Source organism: Hoplias malabaricus, chromosome 3, assembly GCF_029633855.1.
Source record: "Hoplias malabaricus isolate fHopMal1 chromosome 3, fHopMal1.hap1, whole genome shotgun sequence".
Taxonomy (NCBI): domain Eukaryota; kingdom Metazoa; phylum Chordata; class Actinopteri; order Characiformes; family Erythrinidae; genus Hoplias; species Hoplias malabaricus.
Window position 1 is genome coordinate 48,693,805 of NC_089802.1, and position 26,254 is coordinate 48,720,058.

The 26,254-nt window shown below is 38.5% G+C and overlaps 1 protein-coding gene across 2 annotated transcripts in view; it reads left to right on the forward strand.

Moving 5' to 3' along the window:
• Window positions 1–26,254, forward strand: part of plxnb1b (plexin b1b) — an 84,812-nt gene that overhangs the window by 53,592 nt on the left and 4,966 nt on the right. Inside the window, exons 5-34 of one of the 2 annotated variants that reach the window (XM_066662871.1) lie at window positions 83–892; window positions 2,881–3,063; window positions 5,576–5,704; window positions 6,876–6,976; window positions 8,384–8,516; window positions 9,226–9,382; window positions 11,306–11,414; window positions 11,680–11,788; window positions 13,730–14,713; window positions 15,015–15,152; window positions 15,711–15,833; window positions 15,962–16,055; window positions 17,446–17,612; window positions 17,720–17,871; window positions 18,054–18,153; window positions 18,264–18,400; window positions 18,543–18,719; window positions 18,813–19,050; window positions 19,210–19,452; window positions 19,690–19,872; window positions 20,088–20,236; window positions 20,794–20,894; window positions 21,078–21,295; window positions 21,984–22,162; window positions 22,264–22,330; window positions 22,836–22,982; window positions 24,081–24,246; window positions 24,462–24,565; window positions 25,820–25,904; window positions 26,069–26,235. In XM_066662871.1, coding sequence (XP_066518968.1) covers window positions 83–892; window positions 2,881–3,063; window positions 5,576–5,704; window positions 6,876–6,976; window positions 8,384–8,516; window positions 9,226–9,382; window positions 11,306–11,414; window positions 11,680–11,788; window positions 13,730–14,713; window positions 15,015–15,152; window positions 15,711–15,833; window positions 15,962–16,055; window positions 17,446–17,612; window positions 17,720–17,871; window positions 18,054–18,153; window positions 18,264–18,400; window positions 18,543–18,719; window positions 18,813–19,050; window positions 19,210–19,452; window positions 19,690–19,872; window positions 20,088–20,236; window positions 20,794–20,894; window positions 21,078–21,295; window positions 21,984–22,162; window positions 22,264–22,330; window positions 22,836–22,982; window positions 24,081–24,246; window positions 24,462–24,565; window positions 25,820–25,904; window positions 26,069–26,235 — 5,850 coding nt within the window. The remainder of the gene's footprint in view (window positions 1–82; window positions 893–2,880; window positions 3,064–5,575; window positions 5,705–6,875; window positions 6,977–8,383; window positions 8,517–9,225; window positions 9,383–11,305; window positions 11,415–11,679; window positions 11,789–13,729; window positions 14,714–15,014; window positions 15,153–15,710; window positions 15,834–15,961; window positions 16,056–17,445; window positions 17,613–17,719; window positions 17,872–18,053; window positions 18,154–18,263; window positions 18,401–18,542; window positions 18,720–18,812; window positions 19,051–19,209; window positions 19,453–19,689; window positions 19,873–20,087; window positions 20,237–20,793; window positions 20,895–21,077; window positions 21,296–21,983; window positions 22,163–22,263; window positions 22,331–22,835; window positions 22,983–24,080; window positions 24,247–24,461; window positions 24,566–25,819; window positions 25,905–26,068; window positions 26,236–26,254) is intronic. The other variant, XM_066662872.1, reaches the window with a different exon arrangement.

Below are 26,254 nucleotides of genomic sequence, written 5' to 3' on the forward strand. Positions count from 1 at the left end.
ATTTTCAAAAATGATATTTTCAGCATAACCTTCATGTCCACTTTAGATAACTCCATAACAACCATACCCATCTTATCCTCAGGCTCGCAGGACCAACAACCACAACAAACTCCTGTTGGTGGACCCTTACAGCCGGGAACTAATCAGCTGTGGTAGTGTCCACCAGGGCACATGTCAGAAGCGTAGTCTGGATGCTGTGGGGACTGTGCTCTTCTCAGCAGAGAGGCCAGTGGACACCCAGTATGTGGCGGCCAACGACCCGGATGTCTCCACTGTGGGGCTGGTGGTGTTAGCGGGCAGCAGCAGGCAGCCGGTTCTGTTTGTGGGTCGCGGCTACACCAGCAGCCAACCACCCATCTCTACGCGTAACCTAGCAACCGAGCCACTCTTTTCATATGAGGAAACAGCCAAGCTAGCAGTTGCTGGTCGGCTGTCAGAATATGACCATCATTTCGTGGCCTCATTTGCACACCGGTCCCATGTTTACTTCCTGTTCTACCGCAGGGACCTGAAGTCTCAGTCACGGGAATATCGTACGTATATTTCTCGTGTGTGTCTGGACGACTCTGCCTACTATTCTTATGTGGAGCTGCCGTTGAGTTGCCGTTCGTCAGCAGGAAAAAATTACAACCTCCTGCAGGCGGTGCGAGTGGGGGAGTCTAAAGGAGGTAGGGTGGATGAGGAGATGCTGCTGGGTGTTTTCTCGACCCGTTCAGCCTCGTCTAGCAAACCCAGCGAGGAGTCAGCTCTGTGCATGTTCTCTCTGCATGAGCTTGACAAACGCATCAATGCCACACGCGACCTCTGCTACACGAAAGAAGGCCGTGCAGAGGGACAGGAGGCCGCCTACATCGAATATGAGGTCAAATCAAACTGCGCCAATCTGCCAGAGGTGAGTACAGCTGCTTTTCAAAAAAGATTCCTCTTATGTAGGTTTTTTTAAAAATCATTTTTAAATATTGATCAACTGTGAATGGGGACATGTTTATTAATATAATTTATAAAATGAGAGAAATATACAGCACCTCATCCAGAAGAAGAAAGTTGTGCATAATGTACATGCTCATCTAAATAAAATACACTTTTTATTTTTTGCTTTTCAATTTAGTTAATGTGAAAATTACAGGAAATTTTAATTTAAGTCTTAACTTTTGACACTTTATTTTAGACCTTTAATATTAATCTTTTAAATTTTTTGTCAGGTTTTGGCTACTTTTTAATTTCTGACAAAATTTGAATGATGAATGACGACAAATTTTAGAGAGCTGAAACTTTGAGTTGAATTTAATTAGTTGAGAAAGTATATACTTTCTCATATATATATATGAGAAAGTTATATATACAAAGTATATATAACTCAGAATCACACTTAAAAATATTATACAAAATAGACTGTAATTCTGTAACTAAACGATCAACTCATTATATGTGTTGTGTGTATAATACTCTGTTGTATAAGCTCAACTCGTACATTTCTACAACAGTTATTCAAAATTCAAACATTCTCCCACTCGTCATTATGTTGTTGCATTTAACTGTTGTGTACTAAAATGGCAATTATCATTTTAAACAATAAACAACAAGATCAAATAATCAAACAATGCACATCTTGATTGATTGTTTCTTTCCTCAATCTACCTATCAGTTTTTGACACTTTCTAAGCATCTGTGATAGGACATGTCTACCAGTATCATCTTTACGATGTCCACTCATAGTAATGGATGTTAAATCCTCTCTCAGCACAGAATCCAGGACAGAGTGAGCAAACAGAGTTATTGAGTTGAATTAGAGTAATGAGTCCAATAGTTCTTAGTGCTAAAGTAATTATACTGAGGTGAAATGGATTATATTGGATGTGTTTTATGGTCTGTTTTACAGTGCCTCTGTTGCTTTGGGAATGTTGTGGGGGACACAGATGGGACCAATCCCCTGCTCAGCAGGGGGATTGATCCTCTGTATAGTTAAGGATGCCCCCCTAAAGGTCATGATACAAGCGTTGACCCTATGATGTCACACTGTTCCCTGCACTTTGGCCTGAGGCAGTGAGAGTGGACAGGCCTGTGGAGGTTTAAATGAGGTTTTACTGTGATTGATTTTGAGGAGTGTCTGTTTGAGTGGGAGGGGCTACAGTTATACTCCAAAGTCAGAAAGCGCCAATTGAAACAGAGAGAAAAGATGAAGCATAATGTCAGGATCGAAAGAAAACAAAGATAGAAAGATTGGTTTAAAATTAATATCTGGAAACCAAAATTATATGGTAAGGATGAGAAAAACATTTTAAAGGACTTTAAATCCTTGTCATTTCTAATATCTGTAGTAGAGTGTCTGACCTATCTGTGTGAACAGAGAATGAAGGGAGCAGACAGTACATTTATTCCAGATGACTCTGCACTGGTGGATTGTAAAAGCAGAAACAAATCTCTCCAAAGTCTTCTTTAGCCTTTGAACGTCAAGGCCAGATGCCTACCATGGCACTGTCTGCAGCCTCCTGCCTGAGCACTGTAAATCTTTGACACCAAGAAGGAGTACAGAATAAATGATAGCAGAGGAAGAAAGAAAATAGAGAGAAAACAAGCTAGCTGGTCCCCCCAACCCCCCAACCCATTTTTGATAATACTGTATATGTATTGCAGTTAACTCTAATGGATCCTTGAACATCAAAATTAGAAATAATGCCCAGCTTTATTACCCACAGAAACTCACTCTCTCATCTGAAAGTAGTCAGCATGGTCATAGCACAAAAATAAACAAGAGTCATTTGCATTCTGCGACCACTTACAATATCAAACCACAATAATGTTTAAATACACAATATATTACTTCACACAAATACAAAACAGATAAATGTCTAATCACACTTCCTGATCTTTCTCACACAGAACACTCTGATCGCTTACCCCTGCGGTTCTGACCACACTCCCAGTCCAATGGCCAGCCGGGTGCCAGTAGAGGCAGAGTCCATACTGGACAGTCCTTCGGCCCGTCTCACTGCAGTGGCCGTCAGTGTGCGGGCAGGGCACTACATCGCCTTCCTTGGAGACTCCAAAGGAAATTTGCACAAGGTGACATTCACTGCTTGCTTTCCTTCACTGAATTTCATTTATTTTTCTTTCTTTGTCCTCACTTGTCCTGCTCACCCTCCTTATAAATTCCGTCAGTACTTGGGGTTGAAGTGTTTGCTTTGCATTGGTTTCCGTAATAGGCGCGTTCCTTCTGTAGTTTATTTGAGTGCAGTTATTTTCAAACATTTATGAATAACGTATGAATGAAGAAAGACAGTTGTGGTTGGGTGTAAGACAGTTATACAAAAACAAGAAATTTGATTCTCCTTCAGAACACACACACAAGGACTGCACATCAAGGACAAAAAGTAGGAGTATTTTAATGACATTATGCAACTGCAGTGCACCTATATATAGAATCAAATTTAAAATGTACTGGTACTTGAAAAATGTAGCCTATATTATTTTAACAACAATAAAAAGTTAATGGTTTATTTAAGAGAAATTGAAAAGCTTGATTTGTCATAGCATCCCAGAAACACTGTTTACATTTTAAAAAGAGACAATAAAAAAAGAAAAATTATTAGTTAAAAAGTTTATTTTCTTCTTACAGGCTTTTGCAATATTAGTATGGAAGTCTCAGTAATGATTACCAAGTTATATATTTATTTACAGTTTAAATAGCCAAACACAGCTCTAAAGCTCAGTATGTTCTATGCAAAATATAATCCAGGTGAAGGCTTTCTCTTTGTTTCTGTCCGGAAGCATGTGCACAGAAATAGAAAACTGAGGTGGTGGCAAAAGTCCCTAAACTTTAGTTAATTCTGAAAAAGCACAAGATGCAGCTTATGTACTCACTCTCTCTCTCTCTCTCCCTCTCTCTCTCTCCTTCTCCCTCTGTCTTACTCTAGCTGTTTCCATCTCACTAATCTCTTGCCAAGAAGCCTTTGCTAGTCATAAATAGACACATGCTGTATTACCTCTGCAGACCTCTCAGGCTACCTAGAATTATTATTAGGATCAGCCATGTGTCAGGTGGCTAATGCATCCTAACAAATGACTTTCATTTTATGTTAATTCTCCCTTGCTACATATTGTCTAATCTCTCCTCACAAAAGTTATTATTATCTTCTATATGAAACTCACAGCACTTTAAGAAGCTTATTTATTCATGTCATGATGATAAAAGTTGTCTTCAGTTTTTTTTTCTAAGCCAGTATATGTGCTGGCACTACAACTTTTAATATCTGCCTCATTGGTTTTGAAATACGGTGCAGGTATTATTAGATATACATTGGCTGTTAAAACAGACTAATTCTGAAATAAAAATAATAAAAAAAATCAGATTTTATACCTACACTTATTACCAAAAACAGCTACATTGTCTATTCTTATGTAACCTGACACCCATCATGATTAGTGAATCCAGCTATTTTAAAATGCACTCACCTGGGTATATCAGTGCCTTTACCTTTGTACCCTTTAAGGTACAAATGGAGTTAAAATGTCTCTTGCATGGTGTGCTGAATAAAGTTACAATAGCTGTTTTCCATTTAAGTTTAGTTCATCAACTAGTATAATTTACACTAATACTAGTTTGGTTTAATTTATTTGCCTGAAAATCAATGACATTGATAGCAGTCAGGATTAGTTTGAGAACACAAGGATTCCCATTAGCTGTTGAATGTATTTGTGCAGTGCATGTTGTGCATGTTAGCTTTTGATACACAAGAAACCTAATGACTGATAACAACACATTGCAAATTCTTTCAAACTGATAAGGCGGGGGCATGCCATATTACGCTAAACAACTCTACGTAACACTGCAAATATATTAAACAGTAGTTTTTTGATGCTCTCTTAAAGGCACAAAGTCTTTGACAGCATCACCAGAAAATTATTAAGTAAGGTGCAGTAAGGGTTAAGTCTTTTAGTGTTACAAGAAGACAGTGCAGCATTTTTGTCTGAAAGAGTGTATGTGTGAGATTGCTCATAGATGTGTCAGAATGATCACGTATGATTCTTGGGTATGTTTGAGGATGTCTCCTGCTCTGTTGGGAATATTGTTGGAAGAACATGAGTTGGAGGATGGTAATGCCTTGTGTTTTTTTCTGACAAATTCTGTGCAGTTACAGTTCCAAAACAGAAGAATTGCTATGGTCCTGACACTTTTTATTGCCTTTACAGCTAGTGCTAACTTCAGCCTTGTATGAGTGTGTGACTAGTCTCTTTGTAAAGTGGATTCAGTACAGATGTCGGTCACTGGTATCACTATGGAAATGAGAGACAAAACATTCCATTGTCAAAATGGCAAGTCACATTATTAAAACAGGGTGACATCACAAACCAGATGAGAAGTCATACTGAGGCCGTGTATGAAATGAAGGGCCAGCAATGCTTACCCTCAGTCCTAGAGAATGTAGCATTCTTATGTGAATTTTCCATACAGAGTATCATTAGTGTCTCATCATAATAGTACTCTCAGTGTTTCTATTTTAACTGAGTTTATCCTCTTTCTTGGATTTATTTCTTTGAATTTAGTTACGTATTTCTCTGTGGCTCTGTTTTCCAGGTGTTCCTTGGCCCTAACGGTGAGGTGGAAGAATATGCCATTATTTCCATCCAGCCTAAAACACCAATCAGCAGCGAGCTAATTCTTGACCAATCGGAGGAGCACCTGTACATCATGACCAGCAATATGGTAACTACACTGCAAATATACTGCCTAATGTTTTAAGAAATAATATAAACTGCAATATTTTTATTTTCTCTCTTAATATGTCTGTCTGTAACCACATGTAGACAATTCCGAATGCTGCTGTACGGTTACTCACTAGGTCAAATAGCTGGTTGCATTTAACAGTAATTTAGCTAGCTTTTGTTCCCTGGTTTCCTGTAAAGTTGAAGATTCTCTTTAAAATCCTTATCCTCACTTGTAAGAGAATTACATGGTCAAGCTCCTAAATATATGGTCTAATTCACATGTACTCATCAGTGCATTGGCTCAAGTCTGACAAGCTAGACTTATTAATAGTTCCAGGTTCTCGTTTTGGGCCCATGGTGATCAGTCATTGCATCTAAATTTTGGTGCTGAATTGTTTCTTTTAAAAAGCTGTCAAAGACTTATCTTTTTAAGCAGGGTTTTGTATAATTTGTATGTGTCATTGTTTGTATTATGTTCTTTGTGTTTTATTATTATTATTTTTATTATCATTATTATGCATCTGTGATCATAGGTGATTTACCTTGTGAAATATTGAAATTAAATATTTTGAGATTTTGGCTCTGAAGTGCTGTATAAATAAATGTGTTGGACTACACAATTGACCGACTAAATGTCAACTATTAATAGATGAGAAGAAAGAACAAACAAATGAGTATTACTTGACTATTATCTTAAACTTTACAAACATTGAGTAATTGTTTAAATATTGCCCCCTACAGTACAGTTCTGCAGTTAATTTTAACTCTTCTATTTCTGATTCTTTTGAGATTATTTTGAAATTCCATTGTGCTTATGTTGCAGTTGATGGCATGCGTGATTAGAGAGCCATGAGTGGTGGCTGTAGCTGCTTATTTTGAGCCAAGTCTAATGTTCTAGTTTTACAGCACTGGAATAAGCAGACACATCTGGGTACATGTTTATGTGTCTTTTATCACGCTGTGAATACACAAGATGTCAGCATGTGTTTTGATTGTGGAGGCACAGAAGACTAGGGAGAGACTGTGTGTATTTGAATAGTAGTGCGACAGAGTATTTATTATTGATTCCGAATGAGCATGTTTGATGAGTGTTTTTGCAGCTGAAGAAGTTCATATCTGAATGTTGGATTCATGATAAGTTATTAAGTAGTGTGTATTTCTGTGAATAGCTGGAGAAGAGGCCTGTAGCAGAGTGTCATGAGCACATGGACTGTCAGTCATGTCTCTCAGCTCATGATCCTTACTGTGGCTGGTGCGTCCTGGAGGGAAGGTGAGTTTTCACACACACACACACACACACAAAATAGACAATACTACCTCTTTAAATGTATGTAAGATATACCAGTTGGACACTGGTCGTGCAAAATAGAATGCAATTTAAACAATGCAAAAACTACATTTAAAAATAATCTGGTTTGGCAATTAAAAAGTGTTAAAATTGTGTAATGTTTAAAAAACAACTTGGGCAACTTGGCAATTTATAAGGTTTAAAGAGCATTTCTTAGAATAAAGATGGGGAGCATGATGGCTGGCTGTGATCTTCAGGCCCACAAATAGCACTGAATTAAAAGCAGACATGATTCTGTAGTGGTAATCACCGCATGGGCTCAGAAAAACCACCCAAAACCATTGTCTGTGAATACAGCTTGTAGCTGCATACACATAGTCCAGATAAAAGTATTTAAGAAAATACCATATACAAACAGGATCCAGATACACACCCACCTTCTCTGGGCCAGATTATATATGAGATGAACAGAGGTGAAGTGGAAAAATTTCCTATTGTCCGACAAATCCCAATTTGAAATTCTTTTTGGAAAATCATGGATGCTGAATATTCCAGGGTAAAAAGGAGGGAGAACATCTGGCTTGCAGAATTGAAGTGCAGAAGGTAAAACCAGCATGCACATGGCATGGATTGCCTGCACGTCTGGGAAGGTGCTGTTGATGCTGAATACAGGTTTTGACAAATCATGCTGCCTTCCAGACCTTTTATTTATATTTGGCCTATTTGAACAAAACAGTGACAAGCCACAATCTCCATTGCTTACTAAAGCACTGTGTTGAAATAAAAGAGAGGTACTAATCTAAGTTGGACACATTGAACACATTTTGCTCATTATAAAATGAAAAACACTGTAACGGATAACTGAACACTAGAGCAGCTGAAATCCTTTATAAAACAAAAATGGGAAACATCTTGTGTTGAAAACTACAGCGGCTGGTTTCCTCAGCAGCTCTTGGTTTCTCCTCAGATGTAATGTGGTAAACATGCCCGTGACCCCACTTTTCTTTCTGCTGGCATCAAATTAAAAATGGGCAAATCAAATGTCAATTTCAACTTTTGAAATGTTTTATTTATGATATTTTCTGTTAAATAGGATTTGAATGATTTGAACATAATTGCATTATGATTTTGCACGGATGTTTTTAAAGGGTGCTGACTAACAAATGATATAAAGCAAAGCTTAAATAGAAGTGATGGATTAGTGTCATTAATAAGTGCTTGTGATTCAATATAAAGCCAAACACTGTTTTACTCACATTTGTCATTATCAGTTAATTTAATATATGTCACTGGAATTATCAGAATAAATATTCTAGTATACATTCTCATGCTGCAATATTATCAATCAATCAAACTCTCTCTCTCTCTCACACACACACACACACACAGATGTGGTCAGCGCGAGGAGTGTGCTCGTGGGGAGCAGACTGACCAGTGGTTGTGGAGTTTTGATACGGAGCAACAGTGTCTTACTGTACAAGCCCTCACACCATCCAACATCAGCAGAGAAGAGAGCCGGAGTGTATGTCTCACACACACACACACAAGTATATCTCATGCTGTTCCAGAAAACTGCTTGCTGTTCCTGCTAAAATTTTGCCAGTGTAAAAATGTTTTAGCTGTTTTCCTAATTGTCACAGTGATGGATAGAGGGTTATCACGAAAATGCACATCAGTTTAATAGGGAGGAGTAACTACGTTAATCTTCAATTTGATTTAATGCCTGAGGAGTAGAAGAGTGCTCTAATGGTCATGTGTCTTTGACAGTCAGTGTCAGAGTCAGGATGGAGAAAAAGAGGAAGGAAAATATCTAGTTTGTGTGCTATATGCAAAAAAAAATGAATGTCAACATGAATGAAAGCCCCATTGAAACCATTTTAATAGCTTCATAAAACTTAACCCCCACACATAACTGATATTTACAGTCTGTGTTTGTTTTAGCTTCAAGCTCAGAATATAATTAGTGTTCAACACTGTTTCACTTAGAGGCAGTGTTTTTTTTTTGAGCATATTGTATTGTCTATTCAAAAAAAACATGTTCAGTTCAGTCATGCGGAGCCTGAGACAATCTGCTTAACCCCATTCTTGTTTAGTTTACCCTACTTCAGTGTAATGCCGTTAAGTTCATCCTATTCTAGTCCAAACCAGTCCAATCCAGTTTTGGCTTACCAAATGAAATGTGAAACAACGATGATGAAGTGATTCAAGGCATTGTTCCTCTTTCTCCTCAGATTTCTCTGTCGATCCCGGGACTCCCAAGGCTTCAGGACGGAAAGTCATACTCCTGTTTCTTCAAAGACAATCCGTCCCCTGCCACCATCACGGAAACCGGGGTCACCTGTCCCTCCCCAGACCCTCAGAGTGTTCCCAGTGTGCCTCCTGGCCAAGGTGAGGGAGGCCAGCCAACCAGACTTCATCCACACTCACAATTAGAGTTACACAATATTAAGCAAACTACCATATTGCATAAAAAATTTAAATAATAATTATTTCTATTGTCACTTGTCACTGTTTTCAGATCTCTTAATTTAACTGTGTCTCTCTCACTCCACAACAGATGCATGAGATAATGCCTTAAGAGAGACTGTTTGAATAATTTTTTTAACAAATCACCATGCAGAAAAATAAGATTAATGACAAAAGCCAATGTAAAATTTGATAGTACAAATCTTTCACTAGAATATCTAGTTGCAATAAGTGTTTGTTTTCTGTGAAAATAACTACATGTATCTTTCTAGATTTGTGTGTGTGTTAAAGTATACAGTGTAACACTTTAAACCCACAATTACATCTTTTTCATAATCAGCATTGACTACTTTGTGACTCGTGTTATGGATGTGGTTGTTAGTCACTAGGCCTAGATTGGGATTGTGCAGCTACCACTTGTCTATAAATCACCGTGCCTTAATAGTGCTGTAGAATCTGTGTGTTCTGGTGCGGTGTTGTTTAAATGATGCCAGATGTGTGTTGTGCTTATTTTCCTTTTTGAGAGCAGGGAATGATGGAATCACCATTTGTATATTTTCATAAATCTTATATTTTTTATGGGTTTTTTGTGTGTTTTCAAAACTCATTTTATTATTGAGATGAGGAAAATAAATTTTGAAGACTTTGATATGTGACCACACAGACACACACAGACAGACCGTATTACTATTACATTCATGTAGAGTGATCGTTTATTTCGACATTTTAAGACAGGGCTTCTGGCTGTAGTTCACAGCATTGTTTGTGTGTGTTGAATGAAATATATTTTTCATAGTCACTGCTTGTTTTTAAGCTTCTTCTTTCTTGCACTGCTAAAACCTGCTCCTGGGTTTGTACTCCACAATTTGTATGCCAGGATTGTATTAAACCAAACCACGAGTCCCATTTAATATGGCACAGGACTTTACTCATACTTTGAAGAAAGAGTGTTACAGCAGGTCTGCGCTAATTTATTTTTCTGTTGTTGCCCCTTAACAGTCTTATTTGTAAGAAGTTGATAGGTCAATCAGCATAGTTTTTTGGAATAGCACAGTGTTAGGGTTCATGTTTTCAGAGTGAGTATGTTACTTGCTCAGGCAGCTACACCATGCTGTACCAGTAAAAGACTCCTACTTGTCCTACTTTTTTGCTTTCATTTGGAACTACCAAATGTTGTATATGTACAGAACAAATGTAAGCCAGCTACAATTAGCAATTATTATGGAGTTGAACTGTGAAATTATTTATTGCGTTCCTAGGACAAAATTATAATAAATTTGCAGGTATTGAAAAAAAATAGAGCTCATCTCTTTCTCGTAGATTGTCAGTTTTATGGTTCTATTAAAAAGACAAATTTGTATATGCATGTGTGTATTGTTGGCATCTTCACTGTACAATGCTGTGCCAGGAATGTGTTTTTTCTTTAATTCAACACTTTAAAAGAGTCATGATAAATGAGATTAGATATGGAATTAGACTGCATATGGGTATACTGGAACATTAGCAAACATGCTTTGTGTATTCAGCTTAAATGCAGGTAGATCTGATGTGTGTGTTCTGTCTGTGCAGATGGATCCAGTTTAACCTGTTTTGATATGTGTGTAAACGTTTTTCTCTCTCTCTTTCACTGACACACCATTTAGGTAGGATATATATATATATATATATATAAAGCTCTGGGTGTTCCCTTCCTATTCGTCTATGATTAGCTTTGATATATTGAATATGAAAATATATGAAATATTTATAAAACTTGTTCACACAGCCTAGTACAGACCTTAAGACTCACTTAATCTCTCTTTCTCTCTCTCTCTCTCTCTCTCTCTCTCTCTCTCTCTCTATCAGATTTTGTAACAGTCATGCTGTCCTTAAGGTTTGATGATGTCATTGTGGCCTCTCGGGAATTCACCTTCTATGACTGCACTGTTGTTAAACAGCTCTCAGGGAGTACACCGTGAGTTCTGTGTTTTTTTGAAGAGTATTCTAGAGAGGACTCCATGGACATTACACTTACTTAAGCTCAGGAACCCAAGCATAATTTGATTCATATTTTCATGCCCTTCAGAGGACAGGAATTTGATTAAGCTGTTTTTGTCCCCCTCCTCAAGTCAGTCATCACCTTAGATTTTTTCTCCTTAGGCCTCTTTGCACTGAAGTGTGTGTGCGTGCGTGCACGTGTGTGTGTGGACTGATGTGTCCTGTTTGTCCTCTCTCTGTAGATGTCGTGGATGTGTGTCCAGCCGTTGGGGCTGTAAATGGTGTGTACAGCAACATGTGTGTACCCACAAGACTGCGTGTGAGCATGGGGTCATTATTCACAATGAAAATGTAAGTGAGAACAGCCTCAACTTGGCTTCTTTTTTACTTTTTTTCTATTTTTGCAGTTTGTGTTTTAAAGCAACACTAGGTACGATTTGGTATTTTTGCTCCTGGGCCTCCCCCTACAGCTGAAGAGTGTAATTCACTTTTACAGCACTGTCCTAAAATCAAGGGGGAGGAGAGGGAGGGGTGGTTTCCTATCCTCCCCCAAAAGTTACCCAGTGCAGTTCCTGCAGTGCTGAGTCAACAGGGGCTTTATTCTCCCTATTACAGGACAGTCAAGCATCGCAAAGATTTTGAAGCTGTAATTGTAAGATAAAAATATTACCTAGTGTTATTTTAAGTGTCTAGCAGCATCAGTTTTGTAAATTACACTATATACCCAGTAAACAAGGAACGTCCCTGGACATTCAAAATAGGTCTAAAAGTAGTCTGTCCGTCACAGACATATTTTAAATGTCAATGGATGTCCAAAATCCATCTTAATAAGTTAGTTAAGTGGTGACCAATCGATAATGTCAGTGGACGTCCAAAACGCGTTTTATACAAGTAATTTATTTCGGGACCAATTACTAACGTCAATGGACGTTCAAAATACGTCTAATAGTCGTCTTTTCAATGTCTTGGGTTTGGACGTCTTTTCAACTTTCATTTTCAACCTTAAGAGAACGTTGATTAGACGGCAGTCATTACATTATTTCAACGTTGAATCAATGGCTAATTGTTTACTGGGTATATTTAGGGGTTTAAGTATGGGATCAGTATGGGAACTGAGGGGGAAAAAGTTAAATTCTTATGTGAATATGTGCTTATACACACATTTGAAAAACAGGGAACTATCTTCATGTTTTACAAAAACAGTAAAGTGAACACAGATACGAACATTAAGGCACAGCCCTATGTCACTCAGATTTTCTCCAGTACATTAAAATAAATATATAATCATATATCTGTTTAAAATATTGTCCAGTTTTAAACATCTGACAAGTTCTGATTATAATAAAGCTAAGCACCACTTAATGGACCTCCATGAATATTTCACATTATTTTAGTTACTGACATATATAAGTATGAATTAAAATGAAAATAGCATGCTTAATCTGCTTTAAAACTGACAATTTTATTAAATTGACGGAAAAACCCGAGCTCGCTACGGAAATTCTTGAACGCAACCATGACGTCACTGGTGGACAACAGCTGAAAAACGCCGCGGTAAAACACCGTTATGACTGACTGCTATGACAGTATCTAGCTAGCAATAGCTAAATAACCAACATTATTCACGACAATAGCCTAGCAATAAGCTAAACTCAAATTTAGAGGTACCGTAAATGTGATCAAAGTCGAACTCGGTCTCCAACAGTCTTTTAAACCTTATTCCTGGAATTAGTAAGAAATAACATGTTTTCTGACTATCAATAAACACAAGTTAGGAACTCAAATTCCACTGTATTTGTTTGAAACATTCATATAGCTGGTGCTTAGCCTTTAAGCAATTATCATTTTGCATCTCTTATAATTTCATTACAGACAGCATCAGTAATAATAATCACTTAACCAGGGCTACTGTACCAATCTACATTTTGAACACACCTCCACATGGAATACATTTTCTTTGTGTATTAAATGTGTGGTATTATTGATATTTATTATATTTATATTATATTTATTTTATATTAAAAATAATGTGTTATTTTTCTGCTCAAACCAATTCTAAACTTGTCACAACACAAACAGTATAATAAGGATTATATCATGATATTTGCTTCTCAAATAATGCACATGCAAAACTGTATTATTTCAATGAATAGTTATATTATTAACAAAAAACATCCAGTCCATCTCTTAACCTAAGTGATCCTTTTTCAGTTATGATTAGTTTGCTTCCCTTTTATGTTGTTCATTTTCTTCTTTCCATTTTTGGTCTCTCCTTCCAATTTCAATTTTCAGTTCAAAGTCCCAACACCTTCCCCTCCTCTAACCACACCTGCAAAGATCACAACTCTCCCTCCAACCCCAACACACACACCTTCAACCACCACACGACCGACTGAACCTCCAACTACCACAACTATTGTAACCACCACAACTACTACTACAACTACTGAAGCAACAACTACAACTTTACCAGAACCAACTACTACTGCTGCATCTGTCACAACTCCAGTGATAACTACATTACCCACAACCCCTGAGCTAACAGTTGCTCCCACCACCCCACTGCTACCCACCCCTGCAGCACAAACATCTGCTACCACTCCGGCGGAATCCACCCTGCCTGTGTTAGAGGAGGACACTTCAGAGAAGATTCTCCCAGATGTTGAAACAGAGGCAGAGGCAGAAGTACCTAGTGAAAGTGACCTGATCACTGTTGGTGTAGTAACAGAAACTGAGCAACCTCTTGTGACTTCTGTGGCCGAGGAGCAGCAGGTGTTACCATTGCCGTCACCATCACCAGCTGCTGAGGATTTTTCATCCTCTGAAGAAATCCCACCCTTTGTGGAGGTGATAACTGATGCTCCAAGCCTTCCAAGCAGCCCCCAGCTTCTAGAAGAGTCCCCGTCACTGGTTGAGCCTCCTGCTGAAACACAGCCCACAATACTTCAGGAGAATCTTGGGACGGTGGTGGCAGACTCTGTATCTGATGACATCTTGCCTTTAACTCTAACTGAGAGTCCTGCCCTGCCATCTGACCCACCCATTCTCTCAGAGGACACAGTGATAGAAAATGAGACACAATTGCCCCACATTCCCAGTGAAGAAGTGGAGCTTGACTTGGAAGAAATGTCAGAGAATGACACCACCTCTTACTCAACAGCGACAGTTTTGTCAGGGGATGGTGAAACAGACCAAGCCGCTCCTGCTTACCCTCGCCTCCTGGATATAGACTCTGAGCTAGACTACCAGTATGACATGGCCGACCTTGCTCTACCGGTGAGTCCAAATTTGCGGAAACTCTCAGCGAACTCACTGAACACATTACATAATTTCCTCCTCCACAAATCCTCTCTGCCCGCTTCTTTATAAGTTCAGTTCAGTTATTTTGGGGCCTTTTGATTCATTAAATGTTTACCTGCTTACAAAAATGGATGTGATCAAAGTATTTATTTATTATTTTCTTTTAAGCATCATTTGACAGGTCATTTTAATGAATTTAACAGCATTTAGCATTGCAGTCTCTAATGATGATTTGATTGCTGTTTGGATTTAGCGTGTGTTGTTTAACATGTGTAAGCAGGGAGATGAGGGCTCATTGGTCAGTTGGGGATCAACTGATTGTCCATGTGTAGAGAAAGTCCAAGGTTCCTCACTACTGCCTGTTCAGACGGAACGGAAGATCACTCTGCTGGCCCGGAACCTTCATCTGTACCAGGTACAAGACATGCATATGACAAATCCGTTCAGAGTGATGTTATGTGGTTCATTTTAGGAAAGCCTATCCATTTCTTGGTGGAGATGGTGATAAAGACCAGGAATAACAAAAATAATTATGATTCAAAACACCTACTAAATGTACACCTTTTTTGTGATTTTGGTTATAGTATAATAATTGTAAAAATATGCTTTATCCATGCACTTTTATATTGATTTTAACCTTTTTATGGTTAAATGGGAGTTATTTTTAATAGTGATAAAATGCAAATGATAATAAAATATCTTTCCTGTCTGCTTGAAAACACAAAGGTTTAGAAATTGCTCTTTGTTGCCACTGTTTTCCATGGTTGACTAATGAGAAATAATAAATATCAAAAATCTGTGGTAACCAGCAATTACTGTGACTCCCAAAGAGTCCATATTTAATGCAAGTATTTCACATCTAAACCAATTTAAACGTTTTACAAAATAAGTATCCAAACACTAGAGTCCTTTATTATCAAGTACATAAACCCAAATGCCTACATCACAGCAAAATTGTGCATCTTTTTTATAGGACCATGACCTGGATTATGAGTGTGTATTAGTCATTGAGGGGAGAACTGTTGTGGTAGATGCTTATGTGGAGAAAGATGATATGAATCCCTCTCTCTATTACATTACCTGTCAGCATCATCAGGTAACACACACACACACACACACACCTAACTCATGAATATTGCAGTTAATATAAAAAAAATAAGTAACTTCTGAAGCCAGAACTTTTGAGAGGAAATCATGTGTTAGAGCTCTGTATTTTTTCAACAGTATTCTTACTCAGCGTTGGTGGAGGAGTACAATGCCATGGTTTATGTGAAGAGAAGGGACACCTTTCATGTGGACAGTGCTAATGACCTGCATGGTGAGTAGTTGGTTTTAAATGTAAATATAAATCACAAAAATATAGTAAAATCAAATAGTTGTAGCTGTAAATGTAGTTATGTTTTATTCTTATAATTAAAATCCATTTAAAAGTGTGTGTGTATATTTTATTTATTCTGATTTAACTGCAGTATGTGTTACTTAAGCTGATTAAGAGCTCATTCTGTTCTGGACTGTTCTCTCAATACTTAGAGGAGATGAGAAAGATAAGGATGGTAGCCAAGCTGGCATTAAATTTGGACAACACCTCTCATCCACTGCGCAAGTCTGTGGGGGACTTTAAGCAGCTCCTTAAGCAGCAGATTCCCCCTCCCACAGTCTCTTAAGGAACAATGCTGCAGGTCCTTCATCCCAGCAGCAGTCAGACTGTTTAACAGTAGCCTAATGTAACACATTTTCTTTAGGCCTTTTGTTTCACAAGTAGCAGTTATGCATACTAAATTATGCATGTGCATTTTGCTGTTTAGCTTTAGATTGCCTGTAGATTGAGAGCCTTTTGGGTTGTGGTGAATACTGGCATGGTATAAATGAGGATGCAGGAGTTTCTCCCTCTCCAGCTTTTCTAGCCCAGCGGCACTGTTTTCAGTAGCAGAGGGAAGCAGATGGTTCCAGATGAGCAGCTCAGCAGCTGTGTTTTCAGTTAGCACCACATGTGTGTGTTCCCCAGGGGAAGCAGTTATTAGCATAGCTGTGAGGCTGCTAGCAGCAACAGGCTCTATGTAAGCTGGTGAAGTGATGAGTTTATAGTCTTTTGCTGTTGTGGTCCATGGTCTTTAACGGCTGGCTCTGTCCTCTGAAAGACCTCAGAACAGTACAATGCAACACAGAATTTAATGTAATCTACTGCCAAGTGGACAAGATTTAACTTGTGGCTTTTTGTATTGGGGTTGGATAGAAAATGAGCTATTCTGGGATGCCACAGCTTTAACATTGTTACAAAGAACTATTTGACAGCTGAAAGTTATATTGAGGCTATTCTTATTTTGTTAAACATTTGTGATTATATATTATTGAACTTATGTTAAAATCTGTAATACAGTACGAGTATACAAGAACACTTTCAGTCATTGTATTCTTTGTTGGGGTTTAGGAACCTTGGAACCTTATGGCTATTAATGAATTTTGGCTCCCAAAAAAAATTATTAATGTAATAACGCATTTTATATCCAGTGTATAATTACAATCAGTGTTTTTGAGACTGTTTGACATAGAATAGCTCCACAGATCCTATCCTATGCAAACATGTCTAAGGTAAGGTAATGAGGAAGATTGTGTATATCACAAACCAGTATCTAAGCAAAAATAATAAATCTTTTGTGTTCCGTTTTAATATGTCCCCTTTTATTTATTCTAAACTGTTATGTTTATAGTGACGCTGTACAACTGTTCAGTGGGCCGTTCCGACTGCAGCCGATGTCACACAGCAGATCAGAAGTACGGGTGTGTGTGGTGTGGTGTTGCTCAGTCGAGCTGTGTGCACAGAGAGTCCTGCTCTCAGGAGATTGCAGACACTTGCCCTGCTCCAGTCATTCACTTTGTAAGTTTCTCCTTCCTTTTGCTATCTAGTATAGTAACGTTACTACCCATAAGAGTATATAGTAGTGTATTCATTGAATGGTGGTTAACTGGTGTATATGTGCCTAGATTGAGCCTCTGTCCGGGCTAATAGAGGGGGGCACCATTCTCACCATCTCAGGCTCCAACCTGGGACAGAAAGCTCAGGACATCCTGAGATCAGTCACTGTTGCTGGGGTTCCCTGTACTGTCATACCACAGCTGTATGAGATATCTTCTAGGTAATACCTCTCCTCTCCCTCTCTCACAAATGCTTATATAACAAAAGAAACAAATGCTTTGAAACAAATTCATACAATATAAAATGTTATATTTATCATTATATAGAAGTAATATATTATTAGTATATATGAATATATTTATATATTTACAATTTAACCTTTGTGTTTTCCCTTTATTGTAGAATTGTGTGTACAACACAAAAAGGGAATGACTCTGGTCATGTCTCAGTGGAAGTGCCTAAGATAGGGTCTGGACTATCCAGCCAGACCTTCAGCTACCAGGTCAGATATAACACAGTATACACATACTGCTCAGTTCAGTGTTCATAGCATTACTTCCAGAGTGTTCCACTTTCCTGTCCTGATTCACGTTGCGTTCTCTGTGTGAACAGAACCCAGTTTTGGAGGGCATAAGTCCGCAGAGAGGGCCACGTGCTGGGGGAACCTCTCTTACCATCACAGGCAGGAAACTGCTGACCGGTCGAGCCAGTGACATCATTGTGCTGCTGGATGATGTCCCCTGTGAAATGTGAGTGACAAACACTGGGTTTGGTGATATTTCATGTGCTTTCATTTGTTTTTGAATGGGTGTTATGTGTCTCGTACATGTTACTTTATTTAAAAGTCTCTCTCTCGCACTCGTGCTCTCTCTCTCTCTTCCTCTCTCTCAGTGTGTTAGACGTGCAGGAGGGCCGCATTAAGTGCATTACTGGTGCCAGCAACAGAACAGGAGAGCACAAGGTCACTGTGCGCTATGGAAATATTGAGCGTAGTCTCAGTGTCAATGGCTTCTTCTACACACCAGACCCAAACATCACTAAGGCTATGCCCTCCAAAAGCTTCATCAGGTGTGTGTGTGTGTGTGTAATAGTAAAATTTTCCCAAAGCACCTTCCTATTTTGCTGATTTTTTTTAATCAAAACAATTTTCTCCTGAAACAGTGGTGGCCGCATGATCTATGTGGTGGGACACAATCTGGATGTGGTGCAGGTGCCGAGGATCCAAGTGACTGTGTATCCCCCAGATTCCTTTTCCCTCCGGAAAAGGAGAAGCAGACGGAGGAAAAGAAATAGAGGGAGTGTTATAAATGCAGAGGTTGAGGAAGGATTACTTTGGAGACAACGACGGATCATTCCAGAACCAGACTGCCCAAAAAACATCTTGTGCTCTATCAAGACTGTGAGTTTCAACTCTTTCATGTTCAGTGTATATTTATAATTTGGTTGAATACAATCTGTTGGCAAACTTGTTTTTCTGTATTCATTTTTTTCATATATATATATATATATATAATAAAAGATCTGTTAACAATAACCCTGTCTGTTCCCTCTCTTTTAGTTTGAAGAGCGATGTGAGGTGAACACCTCTTCTCTTCTCCTATGTCGGACGCCAGCGGTGAGCTTAGAGGTGATTGGTGCTGACATACAAGTAGAGTTTCTTCTGGACAATTTGCGCGTTGACTTCAACTCCGTCAGCCAGTTTCCTTTTACCTATGAGCCTAACCCTAGTCTCCACCGCCTCATCCGCAATGACGTCACTCAGCCCTTCCGCTACAAACCAGGATCAGTCATATCAGTGGAAGTAAGTTCAGCTGTGCTTCTGCAATGTAATACGTGTATCTAATGCTAAATAAATTTAATACATAATCACATTTTTGTTTATTGTATTCTTATGTAAAATAATATTGAAACGTGGTTCCTAATTTTTAAATGGCAGCAAAATATTACATTTTGGTTTAATGCACTACCCTTCAACTTTTTTATGTGAATCATCATATTTAAGAAATCAATCTCTCATTTCTTTTTTCTTTCTTTGCAGGGTGAGAATCTGGACCTGGCCATCTTAAAAGAGGAAGTTGTGGCTCTCATTGGTGAAGGCGTATGCACTGTTAAAACTCTGACAAGGAACCACTTGTACTGTGCGCCACCAGCCCAGCAGCCCAACCCCTCCCACAGCCTTGGACGCAAGAGAGATGGGGCTGATGCTCTGCCAGAGTTCACAGTGAGTTTGCTGAACATTTTCAATTCGAAATGTCCTTTAGCTAATGTATTACTGTGTTTACTTATTTGTTGTCTATGCTTTTAGTTTAACATCTAAACACCACACTGGCACCTGAATGACCAAGAATCATTTAATGGTCTGGCTGACTGAAGCAGGATATTCTCTGTGTTGGATTTTGGAAAATGTTTGACAGAGCAATGGGTTGTGTGCTGCAGGTGCAGATGGGGAATTTAAACTTCTCTCTGGGTCGAGTGCAGTATGACTCCCTCAGTCCATCCACCTTCCCGATGGAGGCTCAGATAGGAGTCGGAGTGGTGGCGTCACTCGTGGTCCTTATTGTGGTGATCATTGTGCTCATTTACAGGTGTGTGTATGTGTTGGAGGGGTGGGGGCTTGAATGGGGGTTCTAGTCATCTTATCCTGGTTACAGTGCAACAGGGGAGCAGTCGTGTTCTATAGTAGTAGTGAAATTAAATATGACAACTTTAAATTAGACATTAAATCATTTATCACAGTCAATATAAAGCCAGTATAGATGTTTATGTATTTCCATAGTCTGATTAAAGCTTTTCAAAAAAAGGAAAATGTGTTTTTTTTTGGACTAATACTATTATACTACTAAAAAGGCTGCTGGCATTCTGACAGTGACTATATTTACATGTGCAGATATGTGTATGTTAGTAAGTAATTGACAGACAAGCTCTGCAGCAGCTAATTTCCTGTGAGCAGCACTAAGGCTTCCCTTTGGTGTGAATTACAATCATTCAGACTATTTCCTCCACATCTGGAGTCCATTCTGTTTGATGGTACTTCTCCCAGGGGTCTATTGTTTTAGATTAGGTTGCTTTCTTATACTGTGTGAGACTTAATCTGTCTCTAACACTCCTTTACTCCCTGTGTGCCCTCATCCTTCTCTCTCAGGAGGAAGAGTAAGCAGGCTCTAAGGGATTACAAGAAGGTTCAAATTCAGCTGGAGAATCTGGAGACAAGCGTGAGAGACCGTTGCAAGAAAGAGTTTACAGGTGAGAGAAACATACATTTGTGTGCTTGAGTAGTACATGGTTTTTTTTTTTCCCCCAAAAGTGTGTTTAGATTTTATAGAAAGGATTCAGTTTCATTGCAATCCTATTAAAGTTAATATTATCATTATGTGAAATGTAGATACAGCGACAGATAACTGATTGATGTCTCCCCCCCCTCCCCAGACTTGATGACTGAAATGATGGACATGTCAAGTGATCTGGTGGGTTCAGGGATTCCATTTCTGGACTATAAAATGTATGCTGAGCGAATCTTTTTCCCGGGTCATCGAGAGTCTCCATTACGCAGAGATCTTGATGTGCAGGACTGTCGTCGGGCCACAGTAGAGCAGGGTCTTGTCCAGCTCTCCAACCTGCTCAATAGCAAACTCTTTCTCACCAAGGTAACATATCACATTTTTCACCTGCCCCTTCATTGTCTACATAGGACAGCTGTGACCTAATGTTTAGAGAAGTGGGCTTGGGGCCGGAGGGCTGCTGGTTCGACCCACACAAACAGCAGGAATACTGGGGGCAAGGAAATGAAGGAATATCACACTCACCTCCCTCAAAACACAGCTGCCCTTGAGCAAGGCACCTAGCCCCTGACGTCACTGGGGATGGCTGCTTGTCACTCTGGGTGTGTGTGTTCTCTGCTCCTAGTGCACATAAATGCAGAAGGTGTATTGGATTGTATGATGTACTATGACAAAAATAAAGGCAGGTTTCATATCATGTCCTCCTCATACTCAGAGGAGAGGAGTTAGTGATGGTCAAAATTATTTTCATTCATTTCATTTTTAAAGCTTTTGTGAAATATTTGAAAGTGTCAGCCAAACTCCAAACACGTAAATTTACTTGACTGGTTAACTACATTTGGGTGTTAGACTTGAGTTAGATTTTTGGTCAAATCGTCTATTTTTGTAAGGACCATCTTAAGCATGTCTTGATTTACTGGCACTACTTTGGATGTTTTAGACAAACTGGGTTAATGTGTCTCTCATTCCTCCACTCTCATTGCACATCTTGTGTTTTTGGCCTAATTTATCTCCTTTTCCTTGTATGCTGAATAGTTCTTCCTCCCTTCCTCAGTTCATTCACACTCTGGAGAGCCAGAGGACATTTTCTCCCAGAGATCGTGCATACGTGGCATCTCTGCTCACTGTAGCTCTGCATGGCAAGCTGGAGTACTTCACAGACATCTTAAAAACACTGCTCAACGACCTGGTGGAGCAGTATGTCGCAAAGAACCCCAAACTAATGCTCCGCAGGTGAGCAGGGAGTAGTGAAGGGTGGCATGATCAGCTAAAGCAGTCATTGTATATTTCATGAGCTAATGAATTATTTTAATTGGCTCATGCCTGTTTTATAGAACCGAGACAGTTGTTGAGAAGCTCCTGACCAATTGGATGTCTATATGCCTCTATGCCTTCCTGAGGGTAAGTGTCAAAATGAGGCACTGGAAGTGTAACTCAATGTATTTGATTACAGTTTTTTAAAAAGCGGCTTAGTGCATCATTAACATTTTAATTTCATCATAATTTGATTCTGTTCAGTCAAGGAAGGATATTAAAATATTTGTAAAATATATTGAGTACATAGATAGATAATAGTAGAGAGCAAATAATTTTGACAAAACTAAATACATTTTTTTAAAAGAACCATTTTATGATTTTATTTGAGGATTCTAATATTCAGAGTTTGATTAAATGTAATGTGTTTTTACACACATTTCTAAATATTTGCACACTATTATCTACCAATATTTTTCATGTTAAATAAGGAAATAAGTTCAGTCCCTCTCAATTAATATTTTTGAGTTTGCTCATCAATTTACATTTAAAAGTGAAACTTAAGTGAAGATTTATGTCACAGTGAAATTTAAAAATGTTTTCTTTATATTCTGTACATTCATAGTGTTGTCTAATATTCTTGTAATATAAGGACTCTGCCGGGGAGTGTCTTTACATGCTCTTTAGAGCCATAAAGCACCAGGTGGATAAAGGCCCAGTGGATGCAGTGACAGGCAAAGCCAAATACACCCTCAATGACAACCGGCTACTCAGAGAGGACCTGGAGTACCGAACACTGGTGAGAATTTAGACATTTCTTTGGTCCCGATTTACTGCTCAGTGAAAGCATACTGTTTTATTGTATTTAATGGACTGCTGATGCAGTGTACATTGATATTTACATGTATAGCATTTAGCAAATGCTCCTTTCCATAATGACTTAGAACATTTCTTTATACCCCCAGAGAATGCATCCTAGCCTTCCCTCTGTAATGTGGTTAACCTTTTATATGCACCACATTTTAAACCACCCTACTCAGGTGTGACTGCCTAAAAGGAGCTTTGTGATATTAAAAACCTCTAATGATAGAACAGCAAAGAAATTCAGCAGTGACTGAAACTCAATTACTGATAAAAGTCTTTGCATAAATCCAATTACAGTATGGCTCATATAGCTTATTTAAAGCCTCTAGATACTCCTCCACTGTGGGAATATGAGGGCTTGGGTCACTGTTCTGGAAATTAGCGGGACGCTTCATTCAAGTACTCTGAAAAATTTAAATTAACATTCAGCCGTCTTCAGGCTTTACTCCTCTGGGTCTAATGAGGCCAAGTGGTCATTGCCAGTGGGAGAAGCAGTGCTGTATTTGGATTTATGGAGGAACAAATTATACGACACTGATCCAAGTTCAACAATCATTTGAGTAGGTTTTTTATTTTCTACATAGTAATATTTAGAAAAGAGGCTGGTGTTGATAGTGAGTTATTGACATTAAAGAGAGATCAGGCAGAGACACGGCTCACTCTGAATCCAGTTTTAACCCCAAAAACCCTGGAGCTTTCCAAACTACCAGAAGCACAAAAAGAAAATATGTAAAAACTAATAGTTTAAAAAATGAGCATTCACATTTCATCATATTTCAGAATTGGAGCTCAAATGTAATAAAACATAGGAAATTAAAGTTAGTTTGTAATATTTAAGTCCATATTTTTAATGTCATTACTGTAAATAAATTGTAAAAAATGTATATGGGGAGAGATTAAAAACTAGCAGTGGTGTACAGCAAGAAATCAAAATGACTATTATCTGCTATATCTCGATATTATATGATATTTGACATGATGAATTAACAATATGTTACAGCTTTTTGATATTCTCTGATTTTTCTCTCCCTAGACTCTTAATGTACTAATGCATGGTGTTGGTACGAATGAGTCTCAGCCAGTTTCTGCTAAGGTACTGGACTGTGATACTATAACCCAGGTGAAAGAGAAGATTCTAGACCAAGTCTACAAGGGAACATCATACTCCCACAGACCACACACAGACTCGCTGGACCTGGGTGAGAACCTGACTCTCCCAAGCACTATTTCCTGTACATTTTACACATGAAACTTTGATCTGTTTTATTTAGTTCACTTATAAATTCCAGTTAAATTACTAATACAAACACTTTTCCGCTTCCTCCTAATACTTTTAAGAGCCTGCTTTGTTATTTGTACCTTCATATTGAGTAGTCCAGTATGCAAGTCAAGCTGCAGTGTTGTGTGTTTGCAGAATGGAGGTCAGGTGTGGCTGGTCATCTCATTCTCTCAGATGAGGATCTAACATCTGTAATGCAGGGTAACTGGAAACGCCTCAATACACTTCAGCATTACAAGGTACGCACGATTCTTACTGTACTTCACTGCCATAGAGTGGTAAAGTGCAGTAACTACACCAACAATGTAACTGAAAAAATGAACACTCCAATGTGATGTTCTCTGTAAGCTAAGTTTGTTGAAGGTATACTTTACCATGTATAGTTTAGGTATATTTTAACATTTGGGTGGAGTGTATTTATATATTTTTTATTTTTATGCAATATAAGTAAAAAAAAATTATAAATCAACATATGTAAATTGCCCTTGGCTGTGTAACTTTTTGCTTGCAACTGTAAGTGATCCTGCACATGTTTAGCTGCCATTATTAAATTAACTTAAACCCTATTTTAACAACATTCAGAGACAGGGTCAGGAATGCATATATATTCCCAAAATAACAATTGTGTTGTGATCATAAAAGCATCTTAAGCCAGGCATATACTGTGCAATTTTGGAAATCTTGTTTGTTGGTGATAAATCACACTGTAGATTTGAGTAAAGTGCCATGTAAAGACTGTGATTTATACGCTCAAACTATACAAAAGTAATTGTTCCAAAAGGCAGTTTTATCTACATTCACTCAGTTTAGTAGAATACGGCACTCTGTGTAACAAGAAATGTTAAGAAAGTGCATAACTTTCCTAACTTGCCATGCTGTGTGCTGAAATTCCACTCAATAAAAAAATAAATAAATAAGAAGAGGGAAGACACTGACCCGCAGTTGGACTGAAAGACATGAACGACATGGTTTGTCCACTTTGCAAAGAGAATTGGAGGTGAGCTATGACTGGTCTCTGCATGTGCAGCAGTGTCCAAAACCTTTGCAGCTCACTCTTTGTATTCTGTGACTGTGATTTTGAGAAATCGGCTCATAAGACTGCTCACACTGCGAGACGTGACCAAAATGTCAGAAATCCATGCTTCTCCCAACATGCTGCACATCAAACGTCAACTAGTCGAGCTAAAATTGGGATAGATCCTGATATTCAGTTAGTTATGACCAAATTGAGCTTTTAAAAAGGGGACAAAATCGCAAAGTGTATGTCTGACTTTAGGGTATGTTCAGCACAGTGAAGGACTGCTTTATTTCAGCTACATCATTACATCAGAGACAAAATCAGCTACATGTTTTCATACATCTTACATCTTCTCTCTCATTTTCATCGTTTTTTTTTTTTTTTTGCCCTAATAGGAAATTACATAGCACAACTAAACGTAAAAATAAATTTTGTTTATTTTCTGTTATTCTTGTCTTGGATTCTCACTCTGCAGGTTCCAGATGGGGCTACAGTTGCTCTTGTGCCACGCCACAGCAAACACATCCACCATGACAACCATGACTATGTAGCAGGAGAGAGTGAGTATATATTATATTCAAACACACAAAATGGCTTTTACTGTTCTCACGCCCAAATTAACATTTTCTCTAGAGTCCAAACACGTGTGATGTTTCGTTACTTATTCATCATTACCTCAAAAGTTGGAATAACACACATTATACTGATCTGTGCCGTTCCTCAGAGACTCCCATGCTTGAGGATGCTGATGAGGGTGGGGTCAGGTTGTGGCACCTGGTGAAGGCCAGTGAAGAACCAGAGCTGCCCAAACATCGACGGGGCAGTCTCAGGGAGAGAGAGAGAGCCAAGGCCATCCCAGAGATCTACCTCACACGTCTGCTCTCCATGAAGGTAACACACACACACACAC